This window comes from Rhinoderma darwinii, chromosome 2 (assembly GCF_050947455.1).
Source record: "Rhinoderma darwinii isolate aRhiDar2 chromosome 2, aRhiDar2.hap1, whole genome shotgun sequence".
NCBI classification, from domain to species: domain Eukaryota; kingdom Metazoa; phylum Chordata; class Amphibia; order Anura; family Rhinodermatidae; genus Rhinoderma; species Rhinoderma darwinii.
The window spans coordinates 246066001-246086540 of NC_134688.1; the positions used below are offsets into that span (position 1 = coordinate 246066001).

Consider the following 20540-nt stretch of genomic DNA (forward strand, 5'->3'; position numbering starts at 1 on the left):
TTTTCCCAGCTTCATAGTCTTGGCTACTCTTCAGTGTTGTCGTTTTGCCATATTTAATTATTTTTTTTTAATTATTATTATGAATGCTTTAGTGCTCAATTTATTTTAAGATTAAACACAAAGTCGGACGCACAAACAAAAAAACCCTACACATTTTGTCATCCCTCTTTCCTTGCGCGCGCGCGCACACAGATGCGCGCGCACACACGTTTTGTTTTGACTGGGAGACAGCTTGCTGCAGCAGAAATCTCCCACTTCTGTCTGCAGTGGAGACCCCACAAAACGACACTTTTTGTGCCGTTTGGGCTAATGGGAGCTATTTGTAAAAAAAAAAAAAAAAAAAAAGACGGCAGACTTTGTTATGATTCTGCTGTATTCTTGAGGGGAGCAGCATTGATTGACGTGGCCAACACCTCATGAAAACAGACCCATAACTATTCTCTGTCCTCTGGTTTGTTTTTTCTGAAATGGCTCTTGCACACGTCCATGGCTCTTGCACACGTCCGTGGCTCTTGCACACGTCTGTGGCTCTTGCACACGTCCGTGGCTCTTGCATGCTTTAGCTATGTCCGGAGTGTTTAATCGGAAGTGTGTCGTCAATAGTGGATGGGAAGATGTTTGCGTATTTGTATGTTTTCGTTTTTTTGTCCTCATACGGAATGACTCCTGGATGTGAGCTTTTGCTGTAATAAGCGTTCAGAGCTGAATGGTTGTCCTTACATAACCCAGCTACACACAGGACTTGGCGCTGGCAGCAGCAGTGTCAGGCTAATTCTGCATGAAAGAAGTCAACAATTCTGGAAGCACGGATACATAACCTTTTCTTCAGGGAAAACCAAACGGGTGTCATGGCAGCACACTACTTGAGACTAGAATGGCATACCCCTCTTATGAACGAGCGCTTTCTTTTAATCCAACATACTTTGAACTAATTGTTGATTCTGGTCCCCTGAGACTCCTCCACAGCTAACCTGACCCAAATATTCTGTCATGATTTAGTCATGTGTCACATCATACTATTTTTAGACAATATTCATTCTTTGTGTTGAGGTGGGGTTGCACGATGCATCGAAACTTCGATACTGTTTCGATACCATTCACCCTGAAATGGTTCGATACCGTTATTCCATGTATTTCGATACTAAGCTGTGCGGCCGCACAGCTTAGCATTGTAACACATGAATGTATGAGAGCGGGACTGCGGCTTTGTAATAGTCATTGCCCCGCTCCTGAGTCCTGACAAGTGCACGCGCCGTCAGTATGATGTGATGCGACCAGCGCTGCACTAATGATTGCCAGCACTGAAGACAGAACATGGCGGGCGCAGTGCAAAGCACCCCCTTGTTCTGTCTTCAGTGCCTGCGCTCATTAGTGCAGCGCCAGCCACATCACCTGTTATCCGGAGCGGGGCAATGTGTGTATTACACAGCCGCAGCCTCGCTCTAACGGCGGAGATCAGAGAAACTTCTGATCTCTGCCCCTATTCCCCTGAATGCTGCGATCAAAGCTAACCGCAGCATTCAAGGGGTAAATGAGAAGGGGGATGCTCTTTGGATCTCGTTACGGGGAATCCCTGTGACACGATCGAGGGACATACCATTTATGGGCAGACAGCCTAGGGTCCTTTGAAGGACCCCAAGGCTGTCTGACCATATTTCCTGTTAGGGCATACTGAGGTATGTCCTAACAACTGCCTGTGTATGATCAGTACACAGGCTAATGTACTGGCATATAGATATATACCAGTACATTAAAGTTTAAATAAGGCTGTGTTCACATCACCATTGCCCTTCCGTTGAGGGGTTCCATCGGTGGTTTCTGTCGGGTTAACCCCTCAGCGGAAAGGCAAACGGAAAACTAAGCTTCTGTTTCCCTCACCAATGAACTCAATGGTGACGCAAACCTGGCTAATGGTTTCCATTTGTCACCGGGTTCCATAGTTTTTGACTGAATCAATAGCGCAGTCGACTTCATTAGGCAAGAACTGCATGTAAACACTTGTATAGACTTGGAAATTTGTCTGATGTATTTGGAATAGGTAATGCAATATAGTTACCTTTTTTTGGCAAAAGCTGTTCAGGCAATGTATTAACGGATGTAGCAATAACGGAACCAGAGGTTGTGAGGGAATGCCTTGGAATTAGTCGCATTAGTCTGTTGTGAAAAATATGCGAATCTTGACACATTTTTGTATTGCAGTCCTCCTTTCTAGCATTATTTAGTGCAGACTTTTTGACTATTCCATCAACCAGAAGACATTGCTTAAATCTGTTAATTAAATATCTAAATGATGTCTTATGTCATAAGTAAGCTCGTACCCTAACATAAGCTGTTTTGACAAATTAGAGACGTTAAAGGTATAAGGCCGGATTCACACACGCGTGTTCGGTCCGTGATATTACGGTCCGTATGTCGGCCGCATTTCCTGGACCAAACACACTGCAGGGAGCCAGGCTCCTAGCACCATAGTTCTCTGACGCTAGGTTCCCTGCCTCTCCGCGGAACTACTACTACTACAGTTTTCCCACAGCGAGACAGTGACACGTATATCACAGACCGAACATGCTCATGTTCATCCGGCCTAAGCCCTTTTTTAACCACTTCCTGCTGCAGCCATTTTTTCAGATTTTCACTTTTAGTTTTTTCCTCCCCACCTTCCAAAAGCCATACGTTTTTTATTTATTTGGTTTTCTGTCAATTTATAGCCGTATAAGAGCTTGTTTTTTGCTCGACGAGTTGTAGATTTTCACGGCACCGTTTTTTATATCATATAATGTGGGAAACTGGAAAACATTTCTTTGTGGGGTGGAATGGGGAAAAAACATTGATTCCTCCGTTTTTTGGGGGGGGGGGGGGGTTTTGTTTTTACTGCGTTCACCATGCTGTAAAAACGGCACGATTTGTAAAATTTTTTGTGAAATGAGGTGACCAAAAAAAACAGCGATTCCGGCGTTTTTATAATATTATGTTATATTGTAATCGTTCAGACTTTTACGGACACTTCATAGGAGTAGAAAGATGTCAGACCTGGGTGCCTTCATTAGGCCCCCAGGCTGCCATGCCAACAGTCGGCGGCCGATGCAATCTCATAGGGGCCCCCTCCGTGTTTCTAACGGCTTAGATGCCGCGGTCACATTTGACCGTGGCATCTCAGGGGTTAAACGAGCGGGATACCGTTCCTTACGCTGAATTGTCATCTGTAACACACAGCCAACACGCTCACTCTATGGAGCGCTCTTAGCACGTGAGCCCGCTCCATTCCCCCCCCCCCCCGCCCGAGCCCCGCCTAATTTATACGGCAGATGTCAGGAAGGGGTTATATGACTGCATCCTGTATACGTAGAAGCTGTATCGTTTTCGCTCAGCTATACTGACGGCTCGGCGGAGTGTGTATCTCTGACACACAGAATCCAACTAATATCGATGACAGTTAGGTCACCTGCAGCTTTATTTCGAATACCATTATGTAGGGTAACATATGCTAAGGTATAATAACATATACTGCATGGGCAGGGCCATCTGTAAATAGGGAACTGCTCATGTAGACCGGCAATTGTGTGTATGTGTGCCCAATAGACGCGTTGATACCTGTAAGCAGGTTGAGGGATAGAAGAATAGCAAGATATTTTGCTATTTTTGTATTTTGTTTCATTAGCAATGGAGTCCTGCCAGATGTAAAAAAATTAATTAAAGGTACGGTAGGAGTAAAATGCTAAATCTTCTGATTGTCGCAGCTCCTTAAATGATGTCTTACGTGGGCTTGATTATTATTCCATATTTTTTTTCAATGCAGCCAAAGGAACTTTGAGTGAAGACACCATACGAGTCTTCCTGCAACAGATTGCAGCTGCCATGCGGGTGTTACATAGCAAGGGCATAATCCATAGGGACCTGAAGCCTCAAAACATACTTCTCTCTTATGCCAGTCGGAAGAAGTCAACTTTTAGTGGCATCCGGATAAAGATTGGTAAGTCAGAATAGAAAGATATATTTTGTAGCATGTTGTAACATTATTCTTAAATTGACCACATTGGTAACATTACATGAGTTTAGAAGGACTTTCTTTAAATAAATCCACACAGGCAAATGTTTTGTCAGCTAAGGATATTCAGGTTTCAACATTTTCAGCAATTGGGGATTAATGTTCGATTTTACATTTTTTGGACTTCCTAAAAATCTGATCAATTGTATTAGGATTTCTGTTGTAAGTGAATGGGTTACGTCACAGCGTCTATCAATAGCGCTGCATATAGTCCTATTTTTCTTGTCAAAGCTGACTAAACTGTAGACCGACTCCGAGGCTCCGTATTTTTGAGTTGTGTATATTTACAGTACTGTGTAAAAGTTTCAGGCAGGGGTGGAAAAATACTGCAAAGTAAGAATGCTTTTAAAAATAAGTGTTAATAGTTTTTTTTTTATCAATATACAAAGTGAATGAGCAGAAGAGAAATCTAAATCAAATCAATATTTTGTGTGACCACCGTTTGCCTTGAAAACAGCATCAATTCTTCTAGGTACACTTGCACACAGTTGTTAAAGGAACTCTGCAGAGAGGTTGTTCCCAAACGTCTTGGAGAACTAACCACAGATCTTTTGTGGATGTAGGCTTCCTCAAATCCTTCTGTCTCTTCATGTAATCCCAGACAGACTTGATGGTGTTGAGATCAGGGATCTGTGGGGGGCATATCATCACTTCCAGGCCTCCTTGTTCTTCTTTACGCTGAAGATAGTTGTTAATGACATTGGCTGTATGTTTGGAGTCGTTGTCCTGCTGCAGAATATATTTGGAGCCAACCAGACGCCGCCCTGATGGTTTTGCGTGATGGATAAGTATCTGCCTGTATTTCTCAGCATTGAGGACACCATTAATTCTGACCAAATCTCCCAACTCCATTTGCTGAAATGAAGCCCCAAACTTGCAAGGAACCTCCACCATACTCCACTGTTACCTGCAGACACATTAATGTACCGCTCTCCAGCCCTTCAGTGAACAAAACTGCCTTCTGTTACAGCCAAATATTTCACGTTTTGACTCCTCGGTCCAGAGCACCTGCTAACATTTTTCTTCACCCCAGTTCCTATGTTTTTGTGCATAGTTGGGTCGCTTGGCCTTGTTTCCATGTTGAAGGTATGGCTTTTTGATCGCAATTCTTCCATGAAGACCATTTCTGGCTAGACTTCTCTGAACAGTAGATAGGTGTACCTGGGTCTCACTGGTTTCTGCAAGTTCTGAGATGATGGCACTGCTGGACATCTTCTGATTTAGAAGGGAAGTAAACATGATGTATCTTTAATCTGCTACACTAAGTTTCCTTGGCTGACCACTGCGTCTATGGTCCTCAATGTTGCCAGTTTTTTTTGTGCTTCTACAAAACTGCTTGAACACCACATCTTCAAACCCCAGTCTGCTTTGAAATCTTTGTCTGGGAGAGACCTTGCTGATGCAGTATAACGTCCTTCTTGTTGCTGTGCTCAGTATTGCCATGGTGGACCTGTGACATGAAACTGTCTTCTACCTTCACCTTTGTAGCAGAGTTTGGCTGTTCCTCAACCAGTTTTGAGCCTCCTACACAGCTGATTCTGTTACAGTTAATGACTGTTTCAACCAAAATATGAAAATGATGATCATTATCACCTGTTTGGTATAATTGGTTAATCGTACACCTGACTATAATCCTACAAAATCCATGACTTTGTGCAAGTGTACCTAGAAGAATTGAGGCAAAGGGTGGTCCCACCAAATATTGATTTGATTTCGATTTCGGCTCTGTTAATTCACTTTGTGTTTTGTTAATTGATTACAATCTTCTTACATTCTTACTTTTTTCCACAACTGCTTAAAACTTTGGCACACTACTGTATGTGTGTGTGACCCCCCAAGAAACTACTCCAACAACAAAGCTGAATGGCAGAACATTCAGCCCAATAATGTAATGGAAGTGAAATCTAGACTGTACCTACAACATTGATTTTATGTATTCTGTTGCTACATTAGCTTATAGTTGATAAGCAACCACTGGTAACTATATACCAAAGATGTTTCTTTGCTCTAAGTCACGCACATTGGTGACTATCTTTCATTAAGATTACTTTGTAGGGCACTTCTGTTGCCATCGCCTTTTAGGTCTTATTTACTGACTGTTTGGCATCCTATCATGCTTATGTTAATTGTCCATCTGTTTTCTGGGCACAGACCTATGCTCCTACATCTGATTGCAGCCAGGGTATATATAGAACACAATAGTGTTCATTGTGGTTCATACTATTGTTTGGCTTGGTATTTGGGAGGTTATCAGTGCATTATACAGCTGGAAATGGATGGTATACTCTCAGCGCACATTTTTGGGAATAATAAATGCAATCATCCTTTCAGCGGGTGCTGGTTATAATGATCATGGGCATTTGTTGTGCAGTGGAATTAACAGTTCTTTGCCATGCTGGATAATTATCCGTCATTGTGAGTTACAATTTGCCTTATTATGCCGTCCAGTACATTTATGCCCGATTTTAATGCTTAAAAATAGCAAATTCAAAAGAAAGCCACGTGGGCCCTGTAGTGCAGTCACATACTATAGTGTCCTGTGGTTGTTTCTGACATCTTGAAAGAAGGGAAAAGAGCAATGCGAAAAATACATTGCAACAATCTGCAACATAGAATATCGAGAACACTGTTCAAGAGCGTGAGAGCTGGCAATCTAAGGGTATGTTCACACGTAGTCAACAAAAACGTCTGAAAATCCAGAGCTGTTTTCAAGGGAAAACAGACCCTGCTTTTCAGACGTTTTTTTACCAACTCGCATTTTTCGCGGCGTTTTCACGCCGTTTTCGCAGCGTTTTTTACGTCCGTTTTTGGAGCTGTTTTCATTGGAGTCTATGAGAAAACAGCTCCAAAAACGTCCAAAGAAGTGTCCTGCACTTCTTTTGACGAGGCTGTATTTTTACTTGTCGTCGTTTGACAGCTGTCAAACGACGACTTGTAAATAACAGGTCGTCTGCACAGTACGTCGGCAAACCCATTCAAATGAATGGGCAGATGTTTGCCGACGTATTGTAGCCCTATTTTCAGACGTAAAACGAGGCAAAATACGCCTCGTATACGTCTGAAATTTGGCCGTGTGAACATACCCTAAAGGGATAGATGGGAACATCTTATGTGACATGGGTGCAGATACTGTTGTATTGGCATCGCTGTGGTTGACTTTGCACTACTTAGTACTACCTGTACGATCTGCGTGGTAGAATTGGAAAATGATTCTCTGGCGTCCTAGAAGGTTGGTCAGCTTTCCACATTAAGACTCGATCGGTGGCCTCACGTCACATTCAGCCAGGGCAGAAAGAAGGATTAGGAACATGCATTCATATGTACTACATATATGAGCTTGTTTCCATGGCTGGATTGTCATCCATGTCCCCCCCTGTTTATTTTCCACTGCTATTCAGATTTATCCGTATCGGGCCGCCATTGATCTGCTGTTATGTTTGTATGACTTTGGCACATTGATACACCAGACCCAGTGTGTTTTACATTCTTCAAAGCTATCTTGCATTAACCTAGTCCTTTTCACTTATTGATGTTTTATACAGACAAATACTTTTATAATCCTCATTCATTTTTTTTTTCCCCCCTCTGTCTTAGCGGATTTTGGCTTTGCACGCTATTTACAGAGTAACATGATGGCTGCCACATTATGTGGCTCACCAATGTACATGGTGAGTAGAATTTCTCATAGTTTTGAATGTGACCCTAATGTTCTATTGTCTAGAAAACAGTATTTCATCCTCCTCCGAAATGTTATGGTAATTGTTGTAACTCATCTGGCAATGTATCAAGCTTCTAGAAAATTCTGAGAACTGCGAAAGTTTTCTGTGTTGACTGACCCCTACTGACATGGGTGGGATTGTACACCTACTGTTAGTCTATAGCTATATGGACATGATACATTTCTAACTTTCTATGGAGATGTTTCACTTATCTTGACCGCAAAGACACCAATATCTGCCTAGGGCAGTCATACATTTCCGCTTGTTTGACTGCTATTCCTACCGACTCCAGCATAAACATGCATGGTCGACTGAGCGTGCATTCTTTTTCAATAGGGAGAGGGAAATAAGCCGCTGCCGGATCCTTCTGGCAGTGACTTCTCTCCTGCGGAGACAAACGATCAGGCATTATGAAATGGCATTAGTCGGACGATCCACCTGGAATCGGTGGCATCAGCCGACCTTTATCTAATGTGTATGGCTAGCCCAATTCCAACAGATGGTCCCCATGGTGCAACCTAAACCAATGTCTCTTGCATCCTCAGGACTCCTTTGCACAATGTGTTAGGCCTCATGCACACGACCGTAATTTCTATCCGCAATAACAGATCCGTAGTTGCAGATAAAATACTGAACCATTCATTTCCATTTGCCACGGACACCTTCCCGTATATTTACGGGTGTGTCTGGGCCGTAGAAATGACCCGCAAAATATAGGACATGTCCTATTTTTTTGCATTTACGGACCGTGCTCCTATACTTTTTACTGTGAACACTAAAAGCTGCTACGTTATAATTATTTTGATTACATGCTGGACAGCTGGAAAACATCATGGACTAAGGGAAATTTATATATGGACACCCAATGAATACAACTATGAACAGCCACCATGAAAATCTTTTGTTCATTTTAATATGCTACTTCCATATTGTGGCTCCCGGTATTTGCTCAGAGAACTCTGTGTGAGCTTTTGTGAGTCACTGTGACCTGTCAATCTTGTGATAATGGCATAGTTCACACATAGGATTTATCTCTGAATTCCTAGAATCCTGTTATCTAATGGCAAAAAGTTCTAAGACTGCAGTGACATAATTTAAAAAATCTTTAATTCACTGCATCATTATAAATTGTTCATCCAGGATAATCGGGGTCTGTGCACAGTTAATGCATCATTCAGTGACCCCATTGTCTGAAATGGTCCTAATGTGCATGGGTGACTTCTAGTTATGTGATCATTACCCAAGCTCATTCACCCTCTTTTTAGAATGCAATTATAGTCTATGGGGCACTTCTGTGCCAACCTGGGTAATATCCCAAAGACCGTAAAGAAAAATCTGCTCCCATTATGACAACCGCACTCGTTGGGGGAATTTATCTACCTTTCTATGCCAATCTTCTGCTGTAGAAAAGTCGCAAAAGTCATACTTTGCATTGAAAAACTAAACTTTTGGGCATTTTACGCCACCCGTGCCACTTTTAGGAAAAGGGTACGTGTTTTACAAAAGGGGTGGAGTAACAGCAGCCTGACAAATTTATTTATGCCAGAAAGCTGATTTAAATTCTAGCATAAATCTGGCATAGGTTTCTCTCTGGGGGGGCTTAGCAAGGTGGAGGCCTGTGCCAGGCCTCGTACCTTGTTCCCCACCTCCTCCCCATCAGACCATAAAAAAAAAATTAAATATGTATGCTCACCTCATTACTCTCCTACGCTTGTCCCCTCGGGCTTACTCAGCATATTGCAGCACATAAACGGTACGGATGCTTGTATGTGATGCAGCACTCAGGGTGTTGAATGCTGCGTCGCATATGAGACCCTGTCACTGCTCGACGTCAGGACCTTCTATGAGCCGTGGCATGCTGAGGGGACCTGGAGAAGAGAAGCGAAGAGGATCGATGAGGCGAGCATATGGGGGGGGGGGGGTGGATGGTGCACGACCGCTGGAGAAATGCAACTGTTTTACCACGAGATGTGTGACCTTTTTTAATCTGTTGCATCTTACTCCAGCGGAACAGAAAGCGAAGTCTGGCATATGAAATGCCAGTCTTGGTTAATCTGCCCCATTAAGGATAAAATTCCACTTAAAAGTATTACCTAGTTTCTTCTAAAAGCTAACAAATATAGGCAATTGCTTTGATATAAAAAAAAAAGCCTTTCAATGGCTGGAGGCATTTGGCAAGTTACTTACCTTTGTTATGTCCCTAAAGGGTTTCTTGCGGGGCCCCCATGCTTTAGTCCTCGCTAGGTCACCCTTGCAGGGTATGTACCAGCCTAGATATCCATGTGCTGGTTACTCTGGGTCTATACGGCAGGCATAGGAACTCTTCCAGAATACTCCCTAGTTATTTTAGTACCACTATCCTTGATCCTCTGAATATCCAGTAATCTAGTACATTTTAAGAATCTGGCACATGTCTGCTTCCTTTTAATTCTGGATTAAAGTGTTCGTCTCACTGTTAAAGAGCGGGACCCCCCCTTATCTCTATTAGCCAGAGCGGAGAGTCTCTAACAAAATTGATAACCAAAAAGAACTTCTCTTAGCAAATTCAGCTTTTTGCCAGGGGTGTGAGAAGCTGATTGACACCGTGGCTTACTTCTGAAAGGATGTGGTCTTTGTAAGGAGTTCTCCCATCAGGGACATTTATGACATATCCACATGATCTGTCGTAAATATCAGGTAGATGAGGGTCCCACCTATCTCTAGAACGGGGCCCACTAAACCCAGTTCTATCGGCTGAAACATGTGATTCCCGACCATGAATTACAGAAACAGCGTAGCTCACTCAGCTACACGGTTTCCGTAACTCCCATAGTAGTGAATGGCATTTACGGAAACCGCTTAGCTCGAATGCTACATTCTAGAGATCGGTGTGGGTCCCAGAGGTGGGATCCTCCATCTATCTGACATTTGATATATCCTGTGGATATGTCATAAATGTCCCTGATGGTAAAACCCCTTTAACCCTTTACCTGCCATGGTCATACATCCTGACGGGATAGCACTTCAGTAGCCAAGGATAAGGCCTTTCTACAAATGGTCCTGGCTCATGCTGGATTGCAGCTACAGCTGAAATCTTAGTCTTGTTTTAAAAGCCTAAGCTTGAGCGGGCAGAAGGGGGAGCTGCTTAGTCTTGCATCACTCACTTCAACCAGTGTAATGGAACATGATGAGGGCCAGCGGGGGATGGGGGGGGGGGTAATCCTCCATCTGTCCCTATATGGCTTTAGATCACCACGGGAGGGGGGTTGTTTATGTTATCACCCACCATTGTCAATCAGAGAGCATAGCTGCTTTCTGATTGTCATATATAGGGGGTGCATTTTTTTCGCACAAAAAATGGGTGAGAAGATGGGCAGCTATTCATCTATTCACCCCTATGTGCCTAAATAGTTTGACTCCACCACTCGGATGTTTACCAGCATCTGCATATTGGTGTCAAAGGCGCACCAGGCATTTTCATCTCACACACAAACCTCAATAAAGTTTCTACATTTCACACTGTCCCTTTTCGTACCTGGTCTTTTGCGTAAAATCATCTGACCGCTCTACCGTTTCTGTTATACGCTGTAGCGATTACCATTACCACTAGAGAAGAATGTTTTAACATTTCTGATGGATGGAACAGATCTCTGACCATCAGAAATTATATTTTCAGCCCCTGACTCACCAAAAACTATAGTTTCCAACTAGTTCTACAAAATAAAATCTGTATTGAGTGCATGAGATTAGGTTTAGGGATTTGCGATTTATTGATTAGGGTTAAAGTTAATGCAGAGGGATGGGAAATTATAATCCCCAATTTAATTTGCATGCAAAAATTGTTTGGCGCATTTTCTGCGGTTTTGGCGTTCTTTGCAGAGTACATTTTGTTTACATAAGGGGTCTGCAGTGTTGAATTTTCATGCAAGTTTTGCTTATATTTACTGCTTGTGCAAAGTTTCGTTATGATGGTTGTGTATAAATTATGTTGTATTTTCATTAACGGGATGCTGGGTGCTTTCTGAAAAATATAGATTTTGGTAGCATAGAAGCTGTTTGGGGAGTGCACTTTATATTATTATCACATTTGTAGATGAAGGCCAAAAGTTACATAGCCTGTGTTTCAGCGTGTTCTCAGAGCTCAACCTCGTGTTGATGTAGACGCTTGTGGTGGTCAAAAACTTTTTACAACTTGATCTATTGTTTTTTTTACTTTTTTTTTTTTTTTTTTTTAAAGTGTAGCTAAACGTTCGTCAAACTTCTGACATGTCATAGTGACATGTCAGAAGTTTGGATTGGTGGGGGTCCGAGCACTGAGACCCCTACCAATCAGTAGAACGAAGCAGCTGAAGTGCTCGTGTGAGCGCTCAGCTGCTTCGTGTCTGTTCGGCTTATTTCTATTTGTCACAAAGTTACATGAAGGACAATGATGGCTGTAAACAGCAGTTTTAGGGTATATTTACATGGCTTATTTTCGAGCCTAAAGGGCTTGTATTACGCTCAAATACACTTGAAATTTGGCTGCAAACATTTTCCCATTGATTTCAATAGGAAATAAATACACTGTTCTGTTCATATGAGACGTAGCTTTACTCTGAATTCGAAAAACGCCTCATAAAAAAGTAGCATGTCACTTCTTGAGTTGTTTTTGGAGCTGATTTTTATTTTTTTTTATCGAAACTACAAAACGCCTTAAGGCTATGTTCACACGGAGTATTTTGGGGGAGGAATATCTGCCTCAAAATTCCGTTTGGAACTTTGAGGCAGATATTCCTCTCCCTGCACGGCGATTTTCGCGGCAATTATCGCACCGTTTTTCGCCCGCGGCCATTGAGCGCCGCGGGCATAAAACAGCGAGATATACGCTTTCTCCTGCCTCCCATTGAAGTCAATGGGAGGTCAGAGGCGGAAGCGCCCGAAGATGGGGCATGTCGCTTCTTTTTCCCGCGAGGCAGTTTTACTGCTCGCGGGAAAAAGACGCCGACGCCTCCCATTGAAATCAATGGGAGGCGTTCTCGGGCCGTTTCTGCCGAGTTTTGCGACGCGGTTTCCGCGTCAAAAAACTCGGCAATATACCCCGTGTGAACATAGCCTAACACGCTTGCAAACTCCAAAAACGCCTGGATTCAGAGGCGGTTTTCCCTTGAAATCAGCCTCAGGTTTTTCTGCCTTAAACATATGTCGTGTCAGGTTGTCTGCTTTTCATCCTGCCATAAAAATTTTTTTTTATAAAAAGTGATCAAAAAGTAGAATGTACTCCAGAATGGTACCGATTAGAAATTACAAGTCGTCCCGCAAAAAAAAAAGCCCTTCAAATATGGAGACACAAAAATACAATTTTGAAAAAACTCTTTTTACTGTGTAAAAGTAGTAAAACCATATGAATTTGGTATCGTCTCAATCGTAATGACCCGCTGAATAAAGTTACGTTATTTATACCACATGGTAAACGGCATAAATTAAACACGGAAAAAACAGTGGCAAAATTGCTGGGTTTTTTTCTATTACGCCCCCCAAAAAAAAAAAGATCATCAATAAATTTTGTGTACCCCAAAATGGTGCTATTAAAAAATACAGCTTGTCCTGCAAAAAACAAGACCTTCTACAACTATAGCTCGGTCATCAAGGTTTAAAATAGGCAGATTTTTTTTGGTCTTGTTCTGGTGAGTTTGGGAAGATATTTTCATTAAGACATAAGTGTCACGAAGTCTTGACATTTTTAGGAGGTGTTTGGTGTGTCTAATATTCTACTTGGGTCACATTTTTAGCCACGAACGTGTATTTTTTATTTTTTTAAAAAAAAGTACACTTTCACGCAAAATTGCATGAAGGCACCTGTGTGTATAAAGTGCTGAGTGCTTGTAATGACTGGGTGGGGAGACAGACAGGTGAGCCCTAATCTACCCGCCACTCAGTCCCTGCCTACTTGCAACGGCCCGTCCTAGGCGACGGCGTACAACTGGGCGATGGTCCCTACTCTCACTATGTGCATGACAGACAGACAGACAAGGGTACAAAGAAGCAAAGGGAAAAGGGGCAGATGCCCACGGCAACACCGTGAGCCACAAGAGTAGTGAACGAGCCGAGTCAAACCAGGAGTGTACGTGGTACCAAACGCAGAGCAAAAGAGTAGTCAGTCAAGCCAGGGTCAATATGAAGCAGAGGACAAATAGGTCAAGCAGCAGAGCAAGGAAACAAGCAGAATCCCAGGCAAAGGAGAAGCAGGAAATGAAGGTATAAATAGACAGAGGGCGGGAGCTAGCTCCGTCTGGCCAGGCTGTGATAGGTTCTCCCACTCCTGAGCCTACCAGCCTGAGTGGTAGCAGATGCAGACTGACTAACCACGGGCGTCGACACAGAAGCTGTGTCTGGCAGATCCTTTACAGTGCTATTTTGACACTGTTTGGTGTCTACTTTCAGAACAAATATTAGTATGAAGGTTTAGTAGGTTTTTATAATTCAGGTTTTATTTGTACATGTCAAGAGTGAAATTTAGTTTTCTAGCGACCATAGGTGAAAGGTCTAGAAACCCCTGGCAGTGAAAGGGTTAAAGGCATTTTACTATGTGTTTTTTGTAAAGGTTGTTTGGTTAACAAATATATAGAACATGTGACTGTGACAACTTGTATAACCAAGACTTGTATAACCATAGTATAACCAAGACTTGTATAACCATAGTATAACCAAGACTTGTATAACCATAGTATAACCAAGACTTGTATAACCATAGTATAACCAAGACTTGTATAACCATAGTATAACCAAGACTTGTATAACCATAGTATAACCAAGACTTGTATAACCATAGTATAACCAAGACTTGTATAACCATAGTATAACCAAGACTTGTATAACCATAGTATAACCAAGACTTGTATAACCATAGTATAACCAAGACTTGTATAACCATAGTATAACCTTATTAAATTAGATCAATGTCAATAATCGTTGTTTGGTTCTGTCTTTTGGCCGCCTCTATTGTGTATGAGCGTCCATTCTACTGGATTTTATTTGTGTGTGATTTTTATATTGCTACACTAACCAGATAATAATAAAGCGCTTTACTTTTCAGGCACCGGAAGTTATTATGTCTCAACATTATGATGCGAAGGCAGACCTCTGGAGCATAGGAACTGTCATTTATCAGTGTCTTGTTGGCAAGCCACCTTTCCAGGTAACTACTGTCCTTGCTACAGCTAGATTTATTTTCAGTTGATGATTTAACGCCTGTGGTTTCGGTAGCGTATTGTTGTCCGTTCGATTTGCGGTTCTTGTCATCTTCTAGATACCACAAAATGATTTTTATGCTTCATGTAAATATACCTTTTTATTAAGGGTTCAAGCCTTTAGATTTTACAGGGCATATACTAGAATATGGTGTCTAGCTACTGTTTAGGACTTTTGTGAACGAAGCCTAATGCTGCAAATTTACATCTGCGTTGAGGTCCTGTTCTGACGTTCCGTCTGAGCTTTCCGTCAGAACGGGACCCTGAACAGACACAAACGGAAACCAGAGGTTTCCGTTTCCATCACCATTGATTTCAATGGTGATGGAACCGGTGCCCATGTTTTCCGTTTGTCTCTGTTGTGCACCGGACTCGTCGTTTTCCCGGAAGTAATAGCGTAGTCTGATCCGTTACCGTTGAAATCAATGGTGATGGAAACGGAAACCTCTGGTTTTCGTTTGTGCCTGTTCAGGTACCGTTATGATGGAAACTCAGATGGAACGTCAGAACGGGATCCCAACGCAGATGTGAACGAAGCCTAATATAGCCTTCAAAGTGTTTTTTAGTAGAATACATTCTCTATGATTTGTGTTTTTATGCAGTTTGATTGTTTCCTTTTAAATATGAGAATTCTGGTTTTGTCTGTTTTTATATTGGTTTCATTGTCTGTCTGTTCCACCATAATCTAGTCTATTTTTCTGCTCAAATAGATTTGTCAAACTTCACACTACATATTGCTAGATTGATGAAACTCCTCTGCCAAATACTTTCTAGTGAAGGTCATGACTGCGCTGCTTTCCAGTAGGGAATAATAAATGTATTCAGTAGGAATTGGGCTATACTGCCAACATTTGGGGCATAGCTTTGGAGCACAACAGTTGCCTGCAGTCATGTACTGTTTTAGCCAATAAGATTTTACCAGTGGCATGGTAGGAGGGGGCCGCAACCGTGGAATTTGCATTTGGGACAATGTGTTAACACTGACAATATTGCCAGCTACCGATATTTGCCAGACTGTTTCCACCTTGACAAATCCTACCTTACCCTAATTGAAAGACTTCCTTGCAAAAAAGCAGCATTCTGCCCAAATTCTTTCATGTGATCTTGTGGTTGCAAAATCTTCCAGATGCTATATATACACATTACATAAACTGTATAATTCTACTTCTATACTATGTTCATGTTGGAATCTAGGATTTTGCGATTTTCTGTCATGATCGGATTTGTATGGTAGCAAGCTATAGTACAAAGTGGTGTTGATCAGTCAGACATTGGGAGGCTAGTCATTGCTTGTGCTCATTCTGGTTGCGAATGAATGGAAGAATTGACTACTGGTCGTTTTTGTTTTTTTTTTCTTGCTGTGAAGACAAAAAAATAAATAATCTTTGAAATCACAATAAATAAAGGCCAGGTTGATCACGTACATCCCAAATTTGTAGATCAGCACTCTGGTAAAAAAAAAAAAAAAAAAAAAAAAGTTATCTTGGCCCCCATTTGAAAACTACACCCTTAAAAGGTAGAGCAGGTAATACTCTAAGCGGGCACTTTATTGTTGAAATATCTTACCGTTCTGTTATGCAATGTTACTGTCCGAATCCTACAGCGTCTCCAATGTGGATCCGTAGTCACCGTCTCTATGCATTTCCATGAGACTCCTATTGATAGGAATGCATAGTAAAAGTGACTTCCGGTCCACACGGCAGACGCTGCAGGTTTCTGACAATCACAGTGCGGATCATGTGACAAAATAGCTTGGCAATTAAGTGCGTGGTAAGAGGAATACCTGCCACACCTTTTACCAGGTATACGTTCCCAATGGCGGCAAAGAATTTTTTTTTTTTTTACTGGAGTGTTCCTTTTAGGAATTGCTATTTGAATCATGTAGTCCGATACGCCACGTGAGCTGATTTTAATACTGATCTATTGGAGTATTTGTTCATTTAATGCCCCTTGGCCTGTTCACATCAGCGTTGTCTTTCCATTGAGGGGTTCCATTTGAGGTTTCCGTCGGGTAACCCCTCAACGGAAAGGCAAACAGAAACCTTAGCTTCCGTTTGCATCCCCATTGATCTCAATGGTGACGGAAACGTTGCCAATGGTTTCCGTTTGTCACCGTTGTGAACGGGTTCTGTTGTTTTGACGGAATCCATAGCGCGTGTATGGGTATATAACTCCTATCTATCCATTTCTTTCTGACAGGCAAATAGCCCTCAGGACCTGAGACTCTTTTATGAAAAGAATAAGAACCTAGTTGCAAGGTACTATCACTTATTTGAAAAAATAATTTCACACATTCTCCATATCTCTGTGTGTGCCAGATTCATCAACGGGGCACGCCCTGGTGATCAGTCTGACGTAGGCTAAAAACACTAGGCCAGATCTGACCATGATTTCACCACTTTTCTAAGAAAAGAGAGAAAATCTGTATTTTTTTTATTAGCGATCAGGGATACTTTTGACTCTCCACTCACTCTAAGACACGTTTTGCCCTATCGCCATATTTTTCAATATATTTACTTCAGGAAACGGTAAATAGATTGATAAATCAGCCCCATTCTGTTTATCCATCCAGTGTTCTAGGTACTAATTCTCATCGGCGAACCTCCCCTTTTAGACAAATGTGTGCGCAGATTTCTTACATAAAGTTTTATAGAATTTTGGTTGTAGCTGATGTTGTCTACGACTTATCTGTTTATAGCGTTCCTGGAGAAACCTCTGCTTATCTGTCAGACTTGCTGCTGGGACTTCTTCAGAGAAACCAAAAAGACAGGCTAGACTTTGGTGAGTTTTTATATTTCATGACTTCATACCATGTTTTTTTTATAAGAGTCTAAAATGGTTGCTTGATTTTACATTAAAGGGTTATTTTCATCTCATAAAGTGATTCCATATTGCTAGGATATGTCATTGCTTTATGATCAGTGAGGAGGGGCCAAACTTTGGGACCCCTACCGATCCTGAGAAAAAAGTGGCCGCAGTGCTGCTTTAGCAATGCCGGTCCTTCACTGTTTTTCAAGAGAATAGGACCAGCTGCAGTTCCCTACACAGCCGGCTAGTCATGAGCACCGGTTTGCAGGGAAAACTTAGAAGCAGAGGCCGCACTAAATCTGCACTGCAGCCTCTTTATCCTTAGAATTGGGGGTCCCAGAAGTTGAACCCCCACCGATCCTAATGTAATGGAATATCCTAGGGGTGTGACATCACTTTAAAGGATGGGAATAACCCATTGTTATATCCATGGGGGGAGGGAGTCTGAGACACTTCAGCAAAAATTTTTTTTATTGTGGCCCCCGTTTGTTAATTACACCCGGGTAAAGATAGGGCAGGCTGCTGTGTGGACCGGACATCACCTTCACTATACTTTCCTATGAGTCGCTCAATGTGAGTCTAATAGGAATGCGTAGTGAAAGTGACTTCCGGTCCACACAGAAGACGCTGTAGGAATCGGCCGGTCACGCAACATAATTGCGGCCGGGACATTTCTGCAACAAAGTGCCTGGTAAGAGGATGGCCTGCCCTACCTTTTACCAGGTGTACTTTACAAACGGGGACCGCAATAAAAAACAAACAAATTAGCTGCTGTCTAATTACTCCGCTTTGCCGATATATATCCCATTTTATTTTTTTTTGGTGCAGTGCAGCCACCTTTATAGGAAGCAGACCAGGACCCTTTCGTTTTTAGCTTTGGCAGGGATCCTAGTGATTGATTAAAACCTTCAAAATCACACTTCTGTAGCATATCTGTTTGACATGCAATAATGGTTAATATGTGAAGAACATCTTTAAATTACACCATGGTGTTATGTTTTTTTTGCTATGTCAGACATTTAACGCTAGAGTAATAAATAAATAACGTGCCCTTAGACCTCGATTTCCCCTTCCTGTCACCCCCAGTACTCTGAAATCTATCTACACTGCCCTACTACCCAATACTAGACTTCAGCAAGCTCTAGTGACTGTAGTAGTGTGTGGGCAGACTCCTGTGACACCAATGACATCAGTCTCCACAATCGATCCATAGTATGGCAAGTGTGAAGGCACCGGCTCAGGGAGATCCAGTGGTCGTTTATCATCATTATGTCATTTAATTTGTTACAAATATATACACATCAGTGATGGAAACTAGTGCCATGGCTTTTGTTTCTAACGGAGGCCATGAAACTGTGACAGGTTCTTCTCTTGAAAAATTTCAGAAAATCCAAACAGAGGCTCCTAGTGCATATGTGAGCAGAGCCTATGACAACCCTCAATGTAAAAAGTGGTGGTACAGTGGGGAGGATTCTAAATACGTCAGTGAAAATTTTTCAAGTGCATAAAAAGATGAAAAATATATGTCGTCTCCGTTTTGAAGAAGGAAAGTGATTTATCAGTGATTGTTATGTTTAAACTAGTACAAAAATGAAATGGGTAAAAGTTGAATTTAATCTCTGGTAATATAAAACTATGATAACACATACATCACATACAGAGAGAACCTGCCAAATGTATCAAGCCTGTGCTGTCAGCCTATAGATGAACACACCGTGTACTGTGCAGGGTTATTATCTGCGGAGTGCCAGTGCAGGGTATGACAGAATAACACAAACTGAAGCATTATGGATAAAAATAGCACTTCTTATTCAACACAACGAAAAAAAACAGGAAATGGTGATCAAAAGAAATAGAAAGTCAACGCGTCTCTCTTGTTGTGCAGCCTTGTGGTTGACATATGATTTATGAAGCAGTCACATTGTTTTCTATTGTATTTACAAATAAGACTTATACATTTTACTATTAGAATTTCACTGAGTTTCCTGGCTTTGTTATGGGTTGTCCAGTTCACGATGGGTGTATTCATCAATCTTTACAGGACACGCATCAGAATTAGAATTTTTTAGGTTTTTGTTTTAAAGTGAAAGTCCTACATACCTACACACCTATACATACGCGTGCGTACGCGCGTGTGTGTGTGTGTGTGTGTGTATGTCTGTCTATGTATGCATGCATGCATGTATGCATGCATGCATGCATGCATGCATGCATGCATGCATACATACATGCATACATACAATACAGGCTCCCACCTATAATTTTTCTAGTTAAGGGGGTTTTTCAGGACCTTAACACTAATAACCTATCCTGCAGTACCAGGCACAGCCACTTGTACAAGAAAGCTGCGGTGCCAATGTAAGCAATTTAGGAGGCCCCCAACTATAAAACATTGATGGCCAATCCTAAATCCTGCCAATAAATCGGTTTTCCTCTTTGAGCTGTGGCCCCTTCATTCCTGGGATACTTTGTCATTGAAATGTCATTCATGTTAATTATTGGATAACCCCTTTTCTGAACGTGATCGTGTTGTTGTGAAGTTTTAACATTAGTTATGATAAGCTGGATCACACAAATGCCAATCACCGTGTAAGTATCAAATCACTTAAGCAAAGTTTACCCATAGCAACACTTAATACAACTTGTTAGTTTACGAACGATTGTAACAAAAACATCAACGATGAAACGGTTTATGGTTGACGAACATTGATGCATTCACCGTTTGCACTATTAATACACATATACATCACCCCATCAGTGTTTGTT

The 20540-nt window shown here is 41.8% G+C and overlaps 1 protein-coding gene across 2 annotated transcripts in view; it reads left to right on the forward strand.

Moving 5' to 3' along the window:
• Window positions 1-20540, forward strand: part of ULK2 (unc-51 like autophagy activating kinase 2) — a 90594-nt gene that overhangs the window by 38157 nt on the left and 31897 nt on the right. For both annotated transcript variants that reach the window (XM_075853006.1, XM_075853007.1), the window contains exons 6-10: window positions 3794-3967; window positions 7637-7710; window positions 14813-14914; window positions 17166-17224; window positions 17665-17747. In XM_075853006.1, coding sequence (XP_075709121.1) covers window positions 3794-3967; window positions 7637-7710; window positions 14813-14914; window positions 17166-17224; window positions 17665-17747 — 492 coding nt within the window. The remainder of the gene's footprint in view (window positions 1-3793; window positions 3968-7636; window positions 7711-14812; window positions 14915-17165; window positions 17225-17664; window positions 17748-20540) is intronic.